At 41.8% G+C, this 13,003-nt stretch overlaps 1 protein-coding gene across 14 annotated transcripts in view; it reads left to right on the top strand.

The window, feature by feature from the left end:
• Adgb (androglobin) overlaps nt 1-13,003 on the top strand; it is a 143,240-nt gene that overhangs the window by 16,678 nt on the left and 113,559 nt on the right. For 4 of the 14 annotated variants that reach the window (XM_087651342.1, XM_087651323.1, NM_001432028.1 and 1 more), the window contains 1 exon segment: nt 2,923-3,067. In XM_087651342.1, coding sequence (XP_087507468.1) covers nt 2,923-3,067 — 145 coding nt within the window. 14 annotated transcript variants of the gene reach the window in all.

Below are 13,003 nucleotides of genomic sequence, written 5' to 3'. Positions count from 1 at the left end.
CTTTCTTTCTTTCTTTCTTTCTCTTGTTTTGTTACATCATCTTTTCTTTTAACCTATATCTTGTGGCAGCACTCAATAGGACACAATAGTGTAAAGACTTATTCCTTGCCTGGACTTGCTTTTCTATTAATAGTAAGGAATGTTCCATTTTTCCTAAAAATTTATTTTTTACCTCCTGACTTCTTATATATTGTGATATGCTACACGACTTAGGGATTTTTCCCAACAATGTATATATTCTCAGATTTTATTTCTAACCAGTCAGCAGACTGAGAAATAAAACAAAAACAAAACTAGAAAATGTATAAAAAGGATGGGGAACTTCGGACCCAAAACTGAGGAAGAATTGAAGATGGCAGCGTCTTCTAAAGCAAGGCTGGGCAGTGTCACAGGATCTTTTGCTTTAATGAATGTGGGGAAAGGTTTTGGGCATAAAGGAGGAAAGAAACAAACAAACCTTCCAACGTCTGAAAGCAGCCGTGAAGGTGCCGGCTATAGGAGACACTGACAGAGAATGCTGGGACACACCACAGCAGAAATGCAAGCTCTCGAACCGGATGTGTGAACTCTTGTGGCTCCAGACAGGGAGGGATGAGGAAACTGAGCCTAACCCTTGAGCATTGTAATGGGAACTTCTGCGTGAAGTTCAGGTCGCCTTCTGCTCATGGCTGCTGTGGGGAGGAACACAGTCACCACCCAGGCAGAATGTGGCTGTCGCCAGAGCATGTTTGCCTAACATTTCCTCTATCGCCCTCTATAAAGCAGTGGCTGGTTTGAATCTGGACTATCGTTGCTTTTCAGAAGGTTTTGAGTGGAAGCACAGCTCTGGAAACCTTTGTTGGAATATCCTTGGCCGAGGCCAACCAGGGTTGGGAGAAGGGTTGACTTTAGCAAAAGCATTGCCAGCCAATAGCATGGTGGATTACAAAGACTGTAATGCACACAGAAAGGACTTCCAGAGAGGCTCTGCGTGCCCGAGTAACTCAGGCATGAGGCTCAGACCACTCCGGGGAGCACCAGGAGTAATACTGTGGGGCACAGCCTAGGACAGGGCCTTCTGGCTAGCTCATTGAGTTACAACAAAAGTGTCTGGGAACCAGTCCATTTGGAGCCTCTGTGGGTGTTAGCGAGGTCCCCCTCCCAATGGCCTCCACCTTGAAGTCATTCCTCTTCCCTTGGGGCTTCCTTGTGTAGCAGGAAGGGTGAGTCCTAGAAAGGAAAAATATCTTGGTAATTAGGAGAAAGACAGAAAAGAAAAAAGAAAGAGAAGAGAAGAGAGAAAAGGAAAGAAGAGAAATGAGAAGAGAAGAAAAAGAAAAGGAAAAAAAAAGAAACTGTGCAAAATTTATAGCAACAATGAAACTGTTTTGTTTATAAAAAGGAAAAACTCGGGCTGGAGAGATGGCTCAGTGGTTAAGAGCACTGACTGCTCTTCCTGAGGTCCTGAGGTCCTGAATTCAATTTCCAGTAACCACATGGTGGCTCACAACTGTCTGTAACTGACAACCTCACACAGATACACATACAGGCAACCAATGCACATAGAAAAAAATAAACCAACTGTATTATAAAAACAAAACGCTTTAAAATCAAAATTCACAAATTTGAAATTCCGAATTATTGATGCTTAAATAAAATGTCTTGCAGTAAAAAAAAATGGTGGAACTGGTTCCCATACCCTTGCCAGTTCTGGCTCCAGCGGGTCATTGAAATATCCACAATTTATCTCTAATTAGTATCTCCCTGTGTCTCTCTGCTAGCCTCAATCTCTCTGGTGCCAGCTACCCAGTAAATCAGGGCGCTAGAAGTCCAGCACGGGCTGGCCTATCGCGGCTCCCTGTCACTGACTCTGAGCTCACTCCCAACAACCCAGTGAAGTCAAGACTCAACAAACTGTAACCCAAAAATCAGATTTATATGTTAAATTCTCAATCCACAATACATCCACACAATAAGCTTACAACCAGTTGATAAGGATATAAACCACCCGCCTACATAAGATAAATTTGCCTCCAGAAAGCCATCCCAACTACCTCCCAATTCAAGACCACCCGGTCTGGGTTGTCTTTCCCTGTCTCCATCCTGAGTCTCCTTCCTTCTTTTCTTCCTTCTCCTTTTCTCCTCCCTTACAAAAACTTTGTCCCCACCTTATTTTTTATTGTCCAATCCTAGCCTTGACCTAACTGGTGCCAGCCCTCACCTGCATATTGACATGAACCTACAAAAATGTGTAATAGAAGATAGATATTATGAAATTATTATGATGATATTGTAATATAATGTACTATATTAATATATTGTAATATGCATATTGCATCATACAACAATTAAAATAATAGATAAGCATTTATACACAGGACATATACAAAATAGAAGGAAAATACAATATACCCTGATTTTTTTAAAAGGAAAAAAATCACAGTTTTCACATTGATCTGATGATGATAAACAATGTGGTTCTTAAGGGAAGTGTTTTTTTTATTTAGCAGGTGTTTTTTTATATCAAAATAATGACCATTTACTACTTTTACATATAGAAAAACTAAAATCTTGTTTGTAGGAATATTCCAAAACCTATTATTCTTGTAAGATTTTTTTCATGAGCATGAGATATATTTTAATTATTTTATATTTATATGAAGCTAGGCAGTACTCTATTCACACCAATTTTTGAGTGTCCTATATTAGTGAGAGGAGACCAGTGCTTAAAATTTGTGAACTGAGCGCTTTGTGGTTCTTTCTGTCTCTAGAATTGTCGTGTGTGGATGATCTTCCTGATAAGTGTACCCAATACCTCTTTACTGACAATTTCATTCTATTTATGCTATGCATTTAATTCTCCATTTTATCTCAGTTTAATCAAGACTCTTAATTAATTAAGACTCTTGAACTCCCTCTCTCAAGTCTCTACCCTTTTGGCAGCAATGTGCCACCTGGTTCTTCCGAACAGAAGAGGGGAAAGTTCCCGATCTGGCCGGAGTGGAGCGAGGCAGACATAAATGCTGAAAAGTGGGATGCAGGCAAAGGTGGGAAGGAGAAGGACAAGACCGGCAAGAGCCCCATCTTCGTAAGTAGGCGTGGCTGACGCTGTAGATGAGCAGTTGCGTGTTTTGCAGTCATGGAGAGGGAGGCCAGGGTCTTGCACATGCTAGACAAGTTCTGCCCCTTAGTTGTACCCCTGGCTCGTTAATAATGAGATACGGTTGTTAGTAGTTTTCACTCCAATCTCCGATCTTCATTCCAAAAGGAAACTACTTTCCTCTTGATCCCCTCCCCAATTACACTACCTGGTTTCTCCAAGCTTTGTTATCCTGGGAAAGTGTTTGGGAAGAAACATGATGGTATCCTCATAAAATACAGGAAAAATGAAAGATGAATGAGCTGCTTTAGCAACTGGTTTGAACAATGGGAACCAATATTTGACTCCTTAGCAAAGGCTCTAGGTATCTACCTTGGCATGTGCTGTTCAGCCTTTAGCACACATGAGATGCTACAAAGTGAAACAGTTGGCTAATGTTCTGTTTCCTCTTTTTCTTCCCATCTTTCAAACAGATTTGTGTTTTAACAATATAGATACATCCTAGCATCAGATCCCCAAGTGATTTTTCACTATATCTCTGGATAAATATACAGTGTGCTCCTAAAAGGCTATTTCTTTATGTCTCCATCAGAATTTTCAAGCACCTTTGCCTACTCCTCAAAGTTTCTTCACATTTTGGATTGACTCATCAGATTGCTACACAGCTCCATTGCTTAACGGTGGATTTGCCCAATCTAGCCTCCTGCTGTAAAGTCTGAAAGACAGTCACACAGACACATATCCATACACAGGCAAACAGCAGATCCCCAAAAGCTTTAAGGTGCATCTTCATTTGAACGTAAAGGGTTCAACAGATCTTTTGAGAATGAAAGGTCCAGTCATTTTAGGTGGGATGCTAAAAATGTTTTGCCTAGCATATTGCTAATTTGGCCATTAAAATGCTAACAAAGTCAGTAATTACTTACCTTGATTAAATATCATCTGTGCTCCAGTCACTGAAACTCTGCATCATGTTAACAGAATTTAAATGTTAATATTTATCATTTGAGAGTGTTCTATGCAAATAAAGACATCATAGACCAATCTAATCATTCTGGTCATTTTGCATGCCTTTCAAAAAGTTTTTGATGTACATATTTTTAAGTGAATCTCGATAATGGTCCACATCAAATTTTACTTGACAACCAAGGTTCTGTCAAGGACACACGCCATCCTCCTCCTTTTTCATTATTGTTTTAGGTTTTTACTTTTATTGAAAATAATTTTTTGTCACATAATGAACTTTGCATATGGTTTCTTTTATCTTAGTTTTTCTCCATTTCCTGTCTGGATCCACCCAGGTTCTCTCTCTCATATGAAAGCAAGCATACTTCTAAGGGATCATATTAAAATGAAATATAATATAATGTAATAAGATAAAACAAAACTGATACAACAGAACTAGACCAACCAAACAGAAAGAAAAGAGCCCACCAGAAGGCACAAGGAAGAGATCCATTTGTTTGCACACCTAGGAGTCCTATTAAAACACTAAGCTGAAAGCCATAATATATAGATAATAGCTATATATCAACCAGAAAAAAGTAATAATAAAATTTTAAGAAATAGAAAAGGCCTTCACAGGGCATTGTAAGACAAATAACCTCTAAAGATGTCTGAGGGTTCGTTTTCTGTCTATTACTGCGCATACGTTTTGTTTGTTTGTTCCTCATGAGACATCCGTGGGGGAATCTAGATTTCCATTTGTTAAGTGGTTGGCGATTGTTTCTGGACCAGCGATCAGCGTGGTGCGTGTTTTCACTTCTTTCGTCTCTGGGGCACCATCTGAGCAGACCTTGCGGGCCCTAGGCTTGCTGCTTCAGTCTCTCAGTCCATAGGACTTTTGCCCACACTGATTTAGAAGGCCGTGTCTTCCTGGTGTCCTCCACCCCTTTCTATCTCTTACACTTTCACCGGCCCCTCTTCCTCAGGGTCCTCTAAGCCCCGAGGGTTGGGATTTGATGAAGACTTCCTGTTTAGGGCTGAGTGTTCCAGGCCTTTCACTATCTGCATAGTGTCTGGTTGTGGATCGCTGTTTCTGCTTCAGAAGAAAGTTTCTCTGATGATGGCTAAGGTAGGCGCTGATCTGTAAGTATAGCAGAATATTAATAGAAGTCATGTCATTGTCTTTTTTTTTCTTTCTTCAGGACAGTAGTATTTAGTTTTATACTAGGCTCCAGGCTATCTAGTCTCGGGTTTTTGGTCATCCTGTTGGGTATTGGGATGCATAATGTGGAGCAGACTTAAGTCCACTCGGACACTGGTTTGTTGCTCCGACAAGCGTCGTGGCCTCATTGCCCTGGCATGTGGCAGGACTTCCTGGCAGGGCTCTGTGGTGGATGAAGGGTTTGTGGCTAAGTAGGTATTTGGTTGTGTGGAGAGTACCCACCTGTATCAAAGACACTAGCAGGTTTGGCATTTGGCCACTCTTGAGGATGTAAGACAGAATATCAAGGTAGCTTTGGCTTGTACCTCCCTGGTGCCTAAGGATGGTAGACACGTCTTTGAGAGTTTCTCAGCCATTTGAGTTTCCTCTTCTGAGACTTCTATGTTTAGATCTAAATTCCATTTTATTTTAATGGTGGTGTTTTCTTGATAACTGTGTTTTTCTTTTTCTTTTTTTCTCTTTTGAGTTCTTTATATGTCACTCAGATTTGTAATTGGTAAAAACAAAAAACAAAAAACAAAAAAAAAAAAAAACACAACAAAAAAACAAAAAAAACCCCGTGGGAGAGAGACCTCACCGCCTGATCAAGTGGGCACTCCTGAGGCTGCAGAGCGGAGGAGACCACCAACACTGCCCACCCCTGCCCACATCCCTGGCCCAAGAGGCAACTGTATAAGGCCTCTGGGTTCCCGTAGGGGAGGGCCCAGGAGCGGCAGGACCCCTGCGCCTGAGACACTGCCGGAACCTGAAGGAAACAGACCGGATAAACAGTTCTCTGCACCCAAATCCCGTGGGAGGGAGAGCTGAACCTTCAGACAGGCGGACACGCCTGGGAAACCAGAAGAGACTGCACTCTGTGCACATCCAGGCGCCAGAGGAAAACACCAAACGCCATCTGGAACCCTGGTGCACGGAGGCTCCCGGAAAGAGCGGCGCAGATCTTCCCGGTTGCTGCCACAGCGGAGAGGACTTAGGCAGTACCCCACGAGCAAACTTGAGCCTTGGAACTGCAGGTAGGACCAACTTTTCCCCTGCAAGAAACCTGCCTGGTGAACTCAGGACACACAGAGGCAAAATTCCTCTAAGGCCGGGCACTTCCTGTGTTTACCGGAAGTCCCACACCGGCGGATCCCGGACCGCAGCAGCTCCCTGCTCCCAAACCCCGTGGGAGAGAGACCTCACCGCCTGATCAGGTGGGCACTCCTGAGGCTGCAGAGCGGAGGAGACCACCAACACTGCCCACCCCTGCCCACATCCCTGGCCCAAGAGGCAACTGTATAAGGCCTCTGGGTTCCCATAGGGGAGGGCCCGGGAGCGGCAGGACCCCTGCACCTGAGACACTGCCGGAACCTGAAGGAAACAGACCGGATAAACAGTTCTCTGCACCCAAATCCCGTGGGAGGGAGAGCTGAACCTTCAGACAGGCGGACACGCCTGGGAAACCAGAAGAGACTGCACTCTGTGCACATCCAGGCGCCAGAGGAAAACACCAAACATCATCTGAAACCCTGGTGCACGGAGGCTCCCGGAAGGAGCGGCACAGATTTTCCCGGTTGCTGCCACAGCGGAGAGGACTTAGGCAGTACCCCACGAGCAAACTTGAGCCTTGGAACCACAGGTAGGACCAACTTTTCCCCTGCAAGAAACCTGCCTGGTGAACTCAAGACACAGGCCCACAGGAACAGCTGAAGACCTGTAGAGAGGAAAAACTACACGCCCGAAAGCAGAACACTCTGTCCCCATAACTGGCTGAAAGAAAACAGGAAAACAGGTCTACAGCACTCCTGACACACAGGTTATAGGACAGTCTAGCCACTGTCAGAAATAGCAGAACAAAGTAACACTAGAGATAATCTGATGGCGAGAGGCAAGCGCAGGAACCCAAGCAACAGAAACCAAGACTACATGGCATCATCGGAGCCCAATTCTCCCACCAAAGCAAACACGGAATATCCAAACACACCAGAAAAGCAAGACCTAGTTTCAAAATCATATTTGATCATGATGCTGGAGGACTTCAAGAAAGACATAAAGAACTCCCTTAGAGAACAAGTAGAAGCCTACAGAGAGGAATCGCAAAAATCCCTGAAAGAATTCCAGGAAAACACAATCAAACAGTTGAAGGAATTAAAAATGGAAATAGAAGCAATCAAGAAAGAACACATGGAAACAACCCTGGACATAGAAAATCAAAAGAAAAGACAAGGAGCTGTAGATACAAGCTTCACCAACAGAATTCAAGAGATGGAAGAGAGAATCTCGGGAGCAGAAGATTTCATAGAAATCATTGACTCAACTGTCAAAGATAATGTAAAGCAGAAAAAGCAACTGGTCCAAAACATACAGGAAATCCAGGACTCAATGAGAAGATCAAACCTAAGGATAATAGGTATAGAAGAGAGTGAAGACTCCCAGCTCAAAGGACCAGTAAATATCTTCAATAAAATCATAGAAGAAAACTTCCCTAACCTAAAAAAAGAGATACCCATAGGCATACAAGAAGCCTACAGAACTCCAAATAGATTGGACCAGAAAAGAAACACCTCCCGTCACATAATTGTCAAAACACCAAACGCACAAAATAAAGAAAGAATATTAAAAGCAGTAAGGGAAAAAGGTCAAGTAACATATAAAGGCAGACCTATCAGAATCACACCAGACTTTTCGCCAGAAACTATGAAGGCCAGAAGATCCTGGACAGATGTCATACAGACCCTAAGAGAACACAAATGCCAGCCCAGGTTACTGTATCCTGCAAAACTCTCAATTAACATAGATGGAGAAACCAAGATATTCCATGACAAAACCAAATTTACACAATATCTTTCTACAAGTCCAGCACTACAAAGGATAATAAAGGGTAAAGCCCAACATAAGGAGGCAAGCTATACCCTAGAAGCAAGAAACTAATCATCTTGGCAACAAAACAAAGAGAAGAAAAGCACACAATCATAACCTCACTTCCAAATATGAATATAATGGGAAGCAATAATCACTATTCCTTAATATCTCTCAATATCAATGGCCTCAACTCCCCAATAAAAAGACATAGATTAACAAACTGGATACGCAACGAGGACCCTGCATTCTGCTGCCTACAGAAAACACACCTCAGAGACAAAGACAGACATTACCTCAGAGTGAAAGGCTGGAAAACAATTTTCCAAGCAAATGGTCAGAAGAAGCAAGCTGGAGTAGCCATTCTAATATCAAATAAAATCAATTTCCAACTAAAAGTCATCAAAATATAAGGAAGGACACTTCATATTCATCAAAGGAAAAATCCACCAAGATGAACTCTCAATCCTAAATATCTATGCCCCAAATACAAGGGCACCTACATATGTAAAAGAAACCTTACTAAAGCTCAAAACACACATTGCACCTCACACAATAATAGTGGGAGATTTCAACACCCCACTCTCATCAATGGACAGATCATGGAAACAGAAATTAAACAGAGATGTAGACAGACTAAGAGAAGTCATGAGCCAAATGGACTTAACGGATATTTATAGAACATTCTATCCTAAAGCAAAAGGATATACCTTCTTCTCAGCTCCTCATGGTACTTTCTCCAAAATTGACCATATAATTGGTCAAAAAACGGGCCTCAACAGGTACAGAAAGATAGAAATAATCCCATGCGTGCTATCGGACCACCACGGCCTAAAACTGGTCTTCAATAACAATAAGGGAAGAATGCCCACATATACGTGGAAATTGAACAATGCTCTACTCAATGATAACCTGGTCAAGGAAGAAATAAAGAAAGAAATTAAAAACTTTTTAGAATTTAATGAAAATGAAGGTACAACATACCCAAACTTATGGGACACAATGAAAGCTGTGCTAAGAGGAAAACTCATAGCGCTGAGTGCCTGCAGAAAGAAACAGGAAAGAGCATATGTCAGCAGCTTGACAGCACACCTAAAAGCTCTAGAACAAAAAGAAGCAAATACACCCAGGAGGAGTAGAAGGCAGGAAATAATCAAACTCAGAGCTGAAATCAACCAAGTAGAAACAAAAAGTACCATAGAAAGAATCAACAGAACCAAAAGTTGGTTCTTTGAGAAAATCAACAAGATAGATAAACCCTTAGCCAGACTAACGAGAGGACACAGAGAGTGCGTCCAAATTAACAAAATCAGAAATGAAAAGGGAGACATAACTACAGATTCAGAGGAAATTCAAAAAATCATCAGATCTTACTATAAAAACCTATATTCAACAAAACTTGAAAATCTTCAGGAAATGGACAATTTCCTAGACATGTACCAGGTATCGAAGTTAAATCAGGAACAGATAAACCAGTTAAACAACCCCATAACTCCTAAGGAAATAGAAGCAGTCATTAAAGGTCTCCCAACCAAAAAGAGCCCAGGTCCAGACGGGTTTAGTGCAGAATTCTATCAAACCTTCATAGAAGACCTTATACCAATATTATCCAAACTATTCCACAAAATTGAAACAGATGGAGCCCTACCGAATTCCTTCTATGAAGCCACAATTACTCTTATACCTAAACCACACAAAGACCCAACAAAGAAAGAGAACTTCAGACCAATTTCCCTTATGAATATCGACGCAAAAATACTCAATAAAATTCTGGCAAACCGAATTCAAGAGCACATCAAAACAATCATCCACCATGATCAAGTAGGCTTCATCCCAGGCATGCAGGGATGGTTTAATATAAGGAAAACCATCAACGTGATCCATCATATAAACAAACTGAAAGAACAGAACCACATGATCATTTCATTAGATGCTGAGAAAGCATTTGACAAAATTCAACACCCCTTCATGATAAAAGTCCTGGAAAGAATAGGTATTCAAGGCCCATACCTAAACATAGTAAAAGCCATATACAGCAAACCAGTTGCTAACATTAAACTAAATGGAGAGAAACTTGAAGCAATCCCACTAAAATCAGGGACTAGACAAGGCTGCCCACTCTCTCCCTACTTATTCAATATAGTTCTTGAAGTTCTAGCCAGAGCAATCAGACAACAAAAGGAGATCAAGGGGATACAGATCGGAAAAGAAGAGGTCAAAATATCGCTATTTGCAGACGACATGATAGTATATTTAAGTGATCCCAAAAGTTTCCACCAGAGAACTACTAAAGCTGATAAACAACTTCAGCAAAGTGGCTGGGTATAAAATTAACTCAAATAAATCAGTTGCCTTCCTCTATACAAAAGAGAAACAAGCCGAGAAAGAAATTAGGGAAACGACACCCTTCATAATAGACCCAAATAATATAAAGTACCTCGGTGTGACTTTAACCAAGCAAGTAAAGATCTGTACAATAAGAACTTCAAGACACTGAGGAAAGAAATTGAAGAAGACCTCAGAAGATGGAAAGATCTCCCATGCTCATGGATTGGCAGGATTAATATAGTAAAAATGGCCATTTTACCAAAAGCAATCTACAGATTCAATGCAATCCCCATCAAAATACCAATCCAATTCTTCAAAGAGTTAGACAGAACAATTTGCAAATTCATCTGGAATAACAAAAAACCCAGGATAGCTAAAGCTATCCTCAACAATAAGAGGACTTCAGGGGGAATCACTATCCCTGAACTCAAGCAGTATTACAGAGCAATAGTGATAAAAACTGCATGGTATTGGTACAGAGACAGACAGATAGACCAATGGAATAGAATTGAAGACCCAGAAATGAACCCACACACCTATGGTCACTTGATTTTTGACAAAGGAGCCAAAACCATCCAATGGAAAAAAGATAGCATTTTCAGCAAATGGTGCTGGTTCAACTGGAGGGCAACATGTAGAAGAATGCAGATCGATCCATGCTTATCACCCTGTACAAAGCTTAAGTCCAAGTGGATCAAGGACCTCCACATCAAACCAGACACACTCACACTAATAGAAGAAAAACTAGGGAAGCATCTGGAACACATGGGCACTGGAAAAAATTTCCTGAACAAAACACCAATGGCTTATGCTCTAAGATCAAGAATCGACAAATGGGATCTCATAAAACTGCAAAGCTTCTGTAAGGCAAAGGACACTGTGGTTAGGACAAAACGACAACCAACAGATTGGGAAAAGATCTTTACCAATCCTATAACAGATAGAGGCCTTATATCCAAAATATACAAAGAACTCAAGAAGTTAGACCGCAGGGAAACAAATAACCCTATTAAAAAATGGGGTTCAGAGCTGAACAAAGAATTCACAGCTGAGGAATGCTGAATGGCTGAGAAACACCTAAAGAAATGTTCAACATCTTTAGTCATAAGGGAAATGCAAATCAAAACAACCCTGAGATTTCACCTCACACCAGTGAGAATGGCTAAGATCAAAAACTCAGGTGACAGCAGATGCTGGCGAGGATGTGGAGAAAGAGGAACACTCCTCCATTGTTGGTGGGATTGCAGACTGGTAGAACCATTCTGGAAATCAGTCTGGAGGTTCCTCAGAAAATTGGACATTGAACTGCCTGAGGATCCAGCCATACCTCTCTTGGGCATATACCCAAAAGATGCCTCAACATATAAAAGAGACACGTGCTCCACTATGTTCATCGCAGCCTTATTTATAATAGCCAGAAACTGGAAAGAACCCAGATGCCCTTCAACAGAGGAATGGATACAGAAAATGTGGTACATCTACACAATGGAATATTACTCAGCTATCAAAAACAACGAGTTTATGAAATTCGTAGGCAAATGGTTGGAACTGGAAAATATCATCCTGAGTGAGCTAACCCACTCACAGAAAGACATACATGGTATGCACTCATTGATAAGTGTCTATTAGCCCAAATGCTTGAATTACCCTAGATCCCTAGAACAAAGGAAACTCAAGACGGATGATCAAAATGTGAATGCTTCACTCCTTCTTTAAATGAGGAAAAAGAATACCCTTGGCAGGGAAGGGAGAGGCAAAGATTAAAACAGAGACTGAAGGAACACCCATTCAGAGCCTGCCCCACAGGTGGCCCATACATATACAGCCACCCAATTAGACAAGATGGATGAAGCAAAGAAGTGCAGACCGACAGGAGCCGGATGTAGATCGCTCCTGAGAGACACAGCCAGAATACAGCAAACACAGAGGCGAATGCCAGCAGCAAACCACTGAACTGAGAATAGGTCCCCCGTTGAAGGAATCAGAGAAAGAACTGGAAGAGCTTGAAGGTGCTCGAGACCCCAAAAGTACAACAATGTCAAGCAACCAGAGCTTCCAGGGACTAAGCCACTACCTAAAGACTATACATGGACTGACCCTGGACTCTGACCTCATAGGTAGCAATGAATATCCTAGTAAGAGCACCAGTGGAAGGGGAAGCCCTGGGTCCTGCTAAGACTGAACCCCCAGTGAACTAGACTATGCGGGGAGGGTGGCAATGGGGGGAGGTTTGGGAGGGGAACACCCACAAGGAAGGGGAGGGGGGAGGGTGATGTCTGTCCGGAAACCGGGAAAGGGAATAACACTTGAAATGTATATAAGAAATACTCAAGATAATAAAAAAAAAATAAAAAAAACCCCCCCCCAAAAAAAAACAAAAAAACCAAACCAACAAACAAACCAAAAAAACTTTTCTCATTGTGTAGGGTGCCACTTTGTCTGAATAATGGTGTCCTTTGACACACAGGAGCTTCTTAGTTTCATGAAGTCTCATTTATTAATTGTTGATCTAGTGCCTGGGCTCAGAGTATCCCGTTCAGAAAGTATTTTCCTGTGCCAATGAGTGCAACGCTATTCCCCACTTTTTCTTC

This window comes from Rattus norvegicus, chromosome 1 (assembly GCF_021556685.1).
Source record: "Rattus norvegicus strain SHRSP/BbbUtx chromosome 1, alternate assembly SHRSP_T2T, whole genome shotgun sequence".
Lineage (NCBI taxonomy): Eukaryota > Metazoa > Chordata > Mammalia > Rodentia > Muridae > Rattus > Rattus norvegicus.
This window is presented reverse-complemented; position numbering and strand designations above follow the sequence as displayed.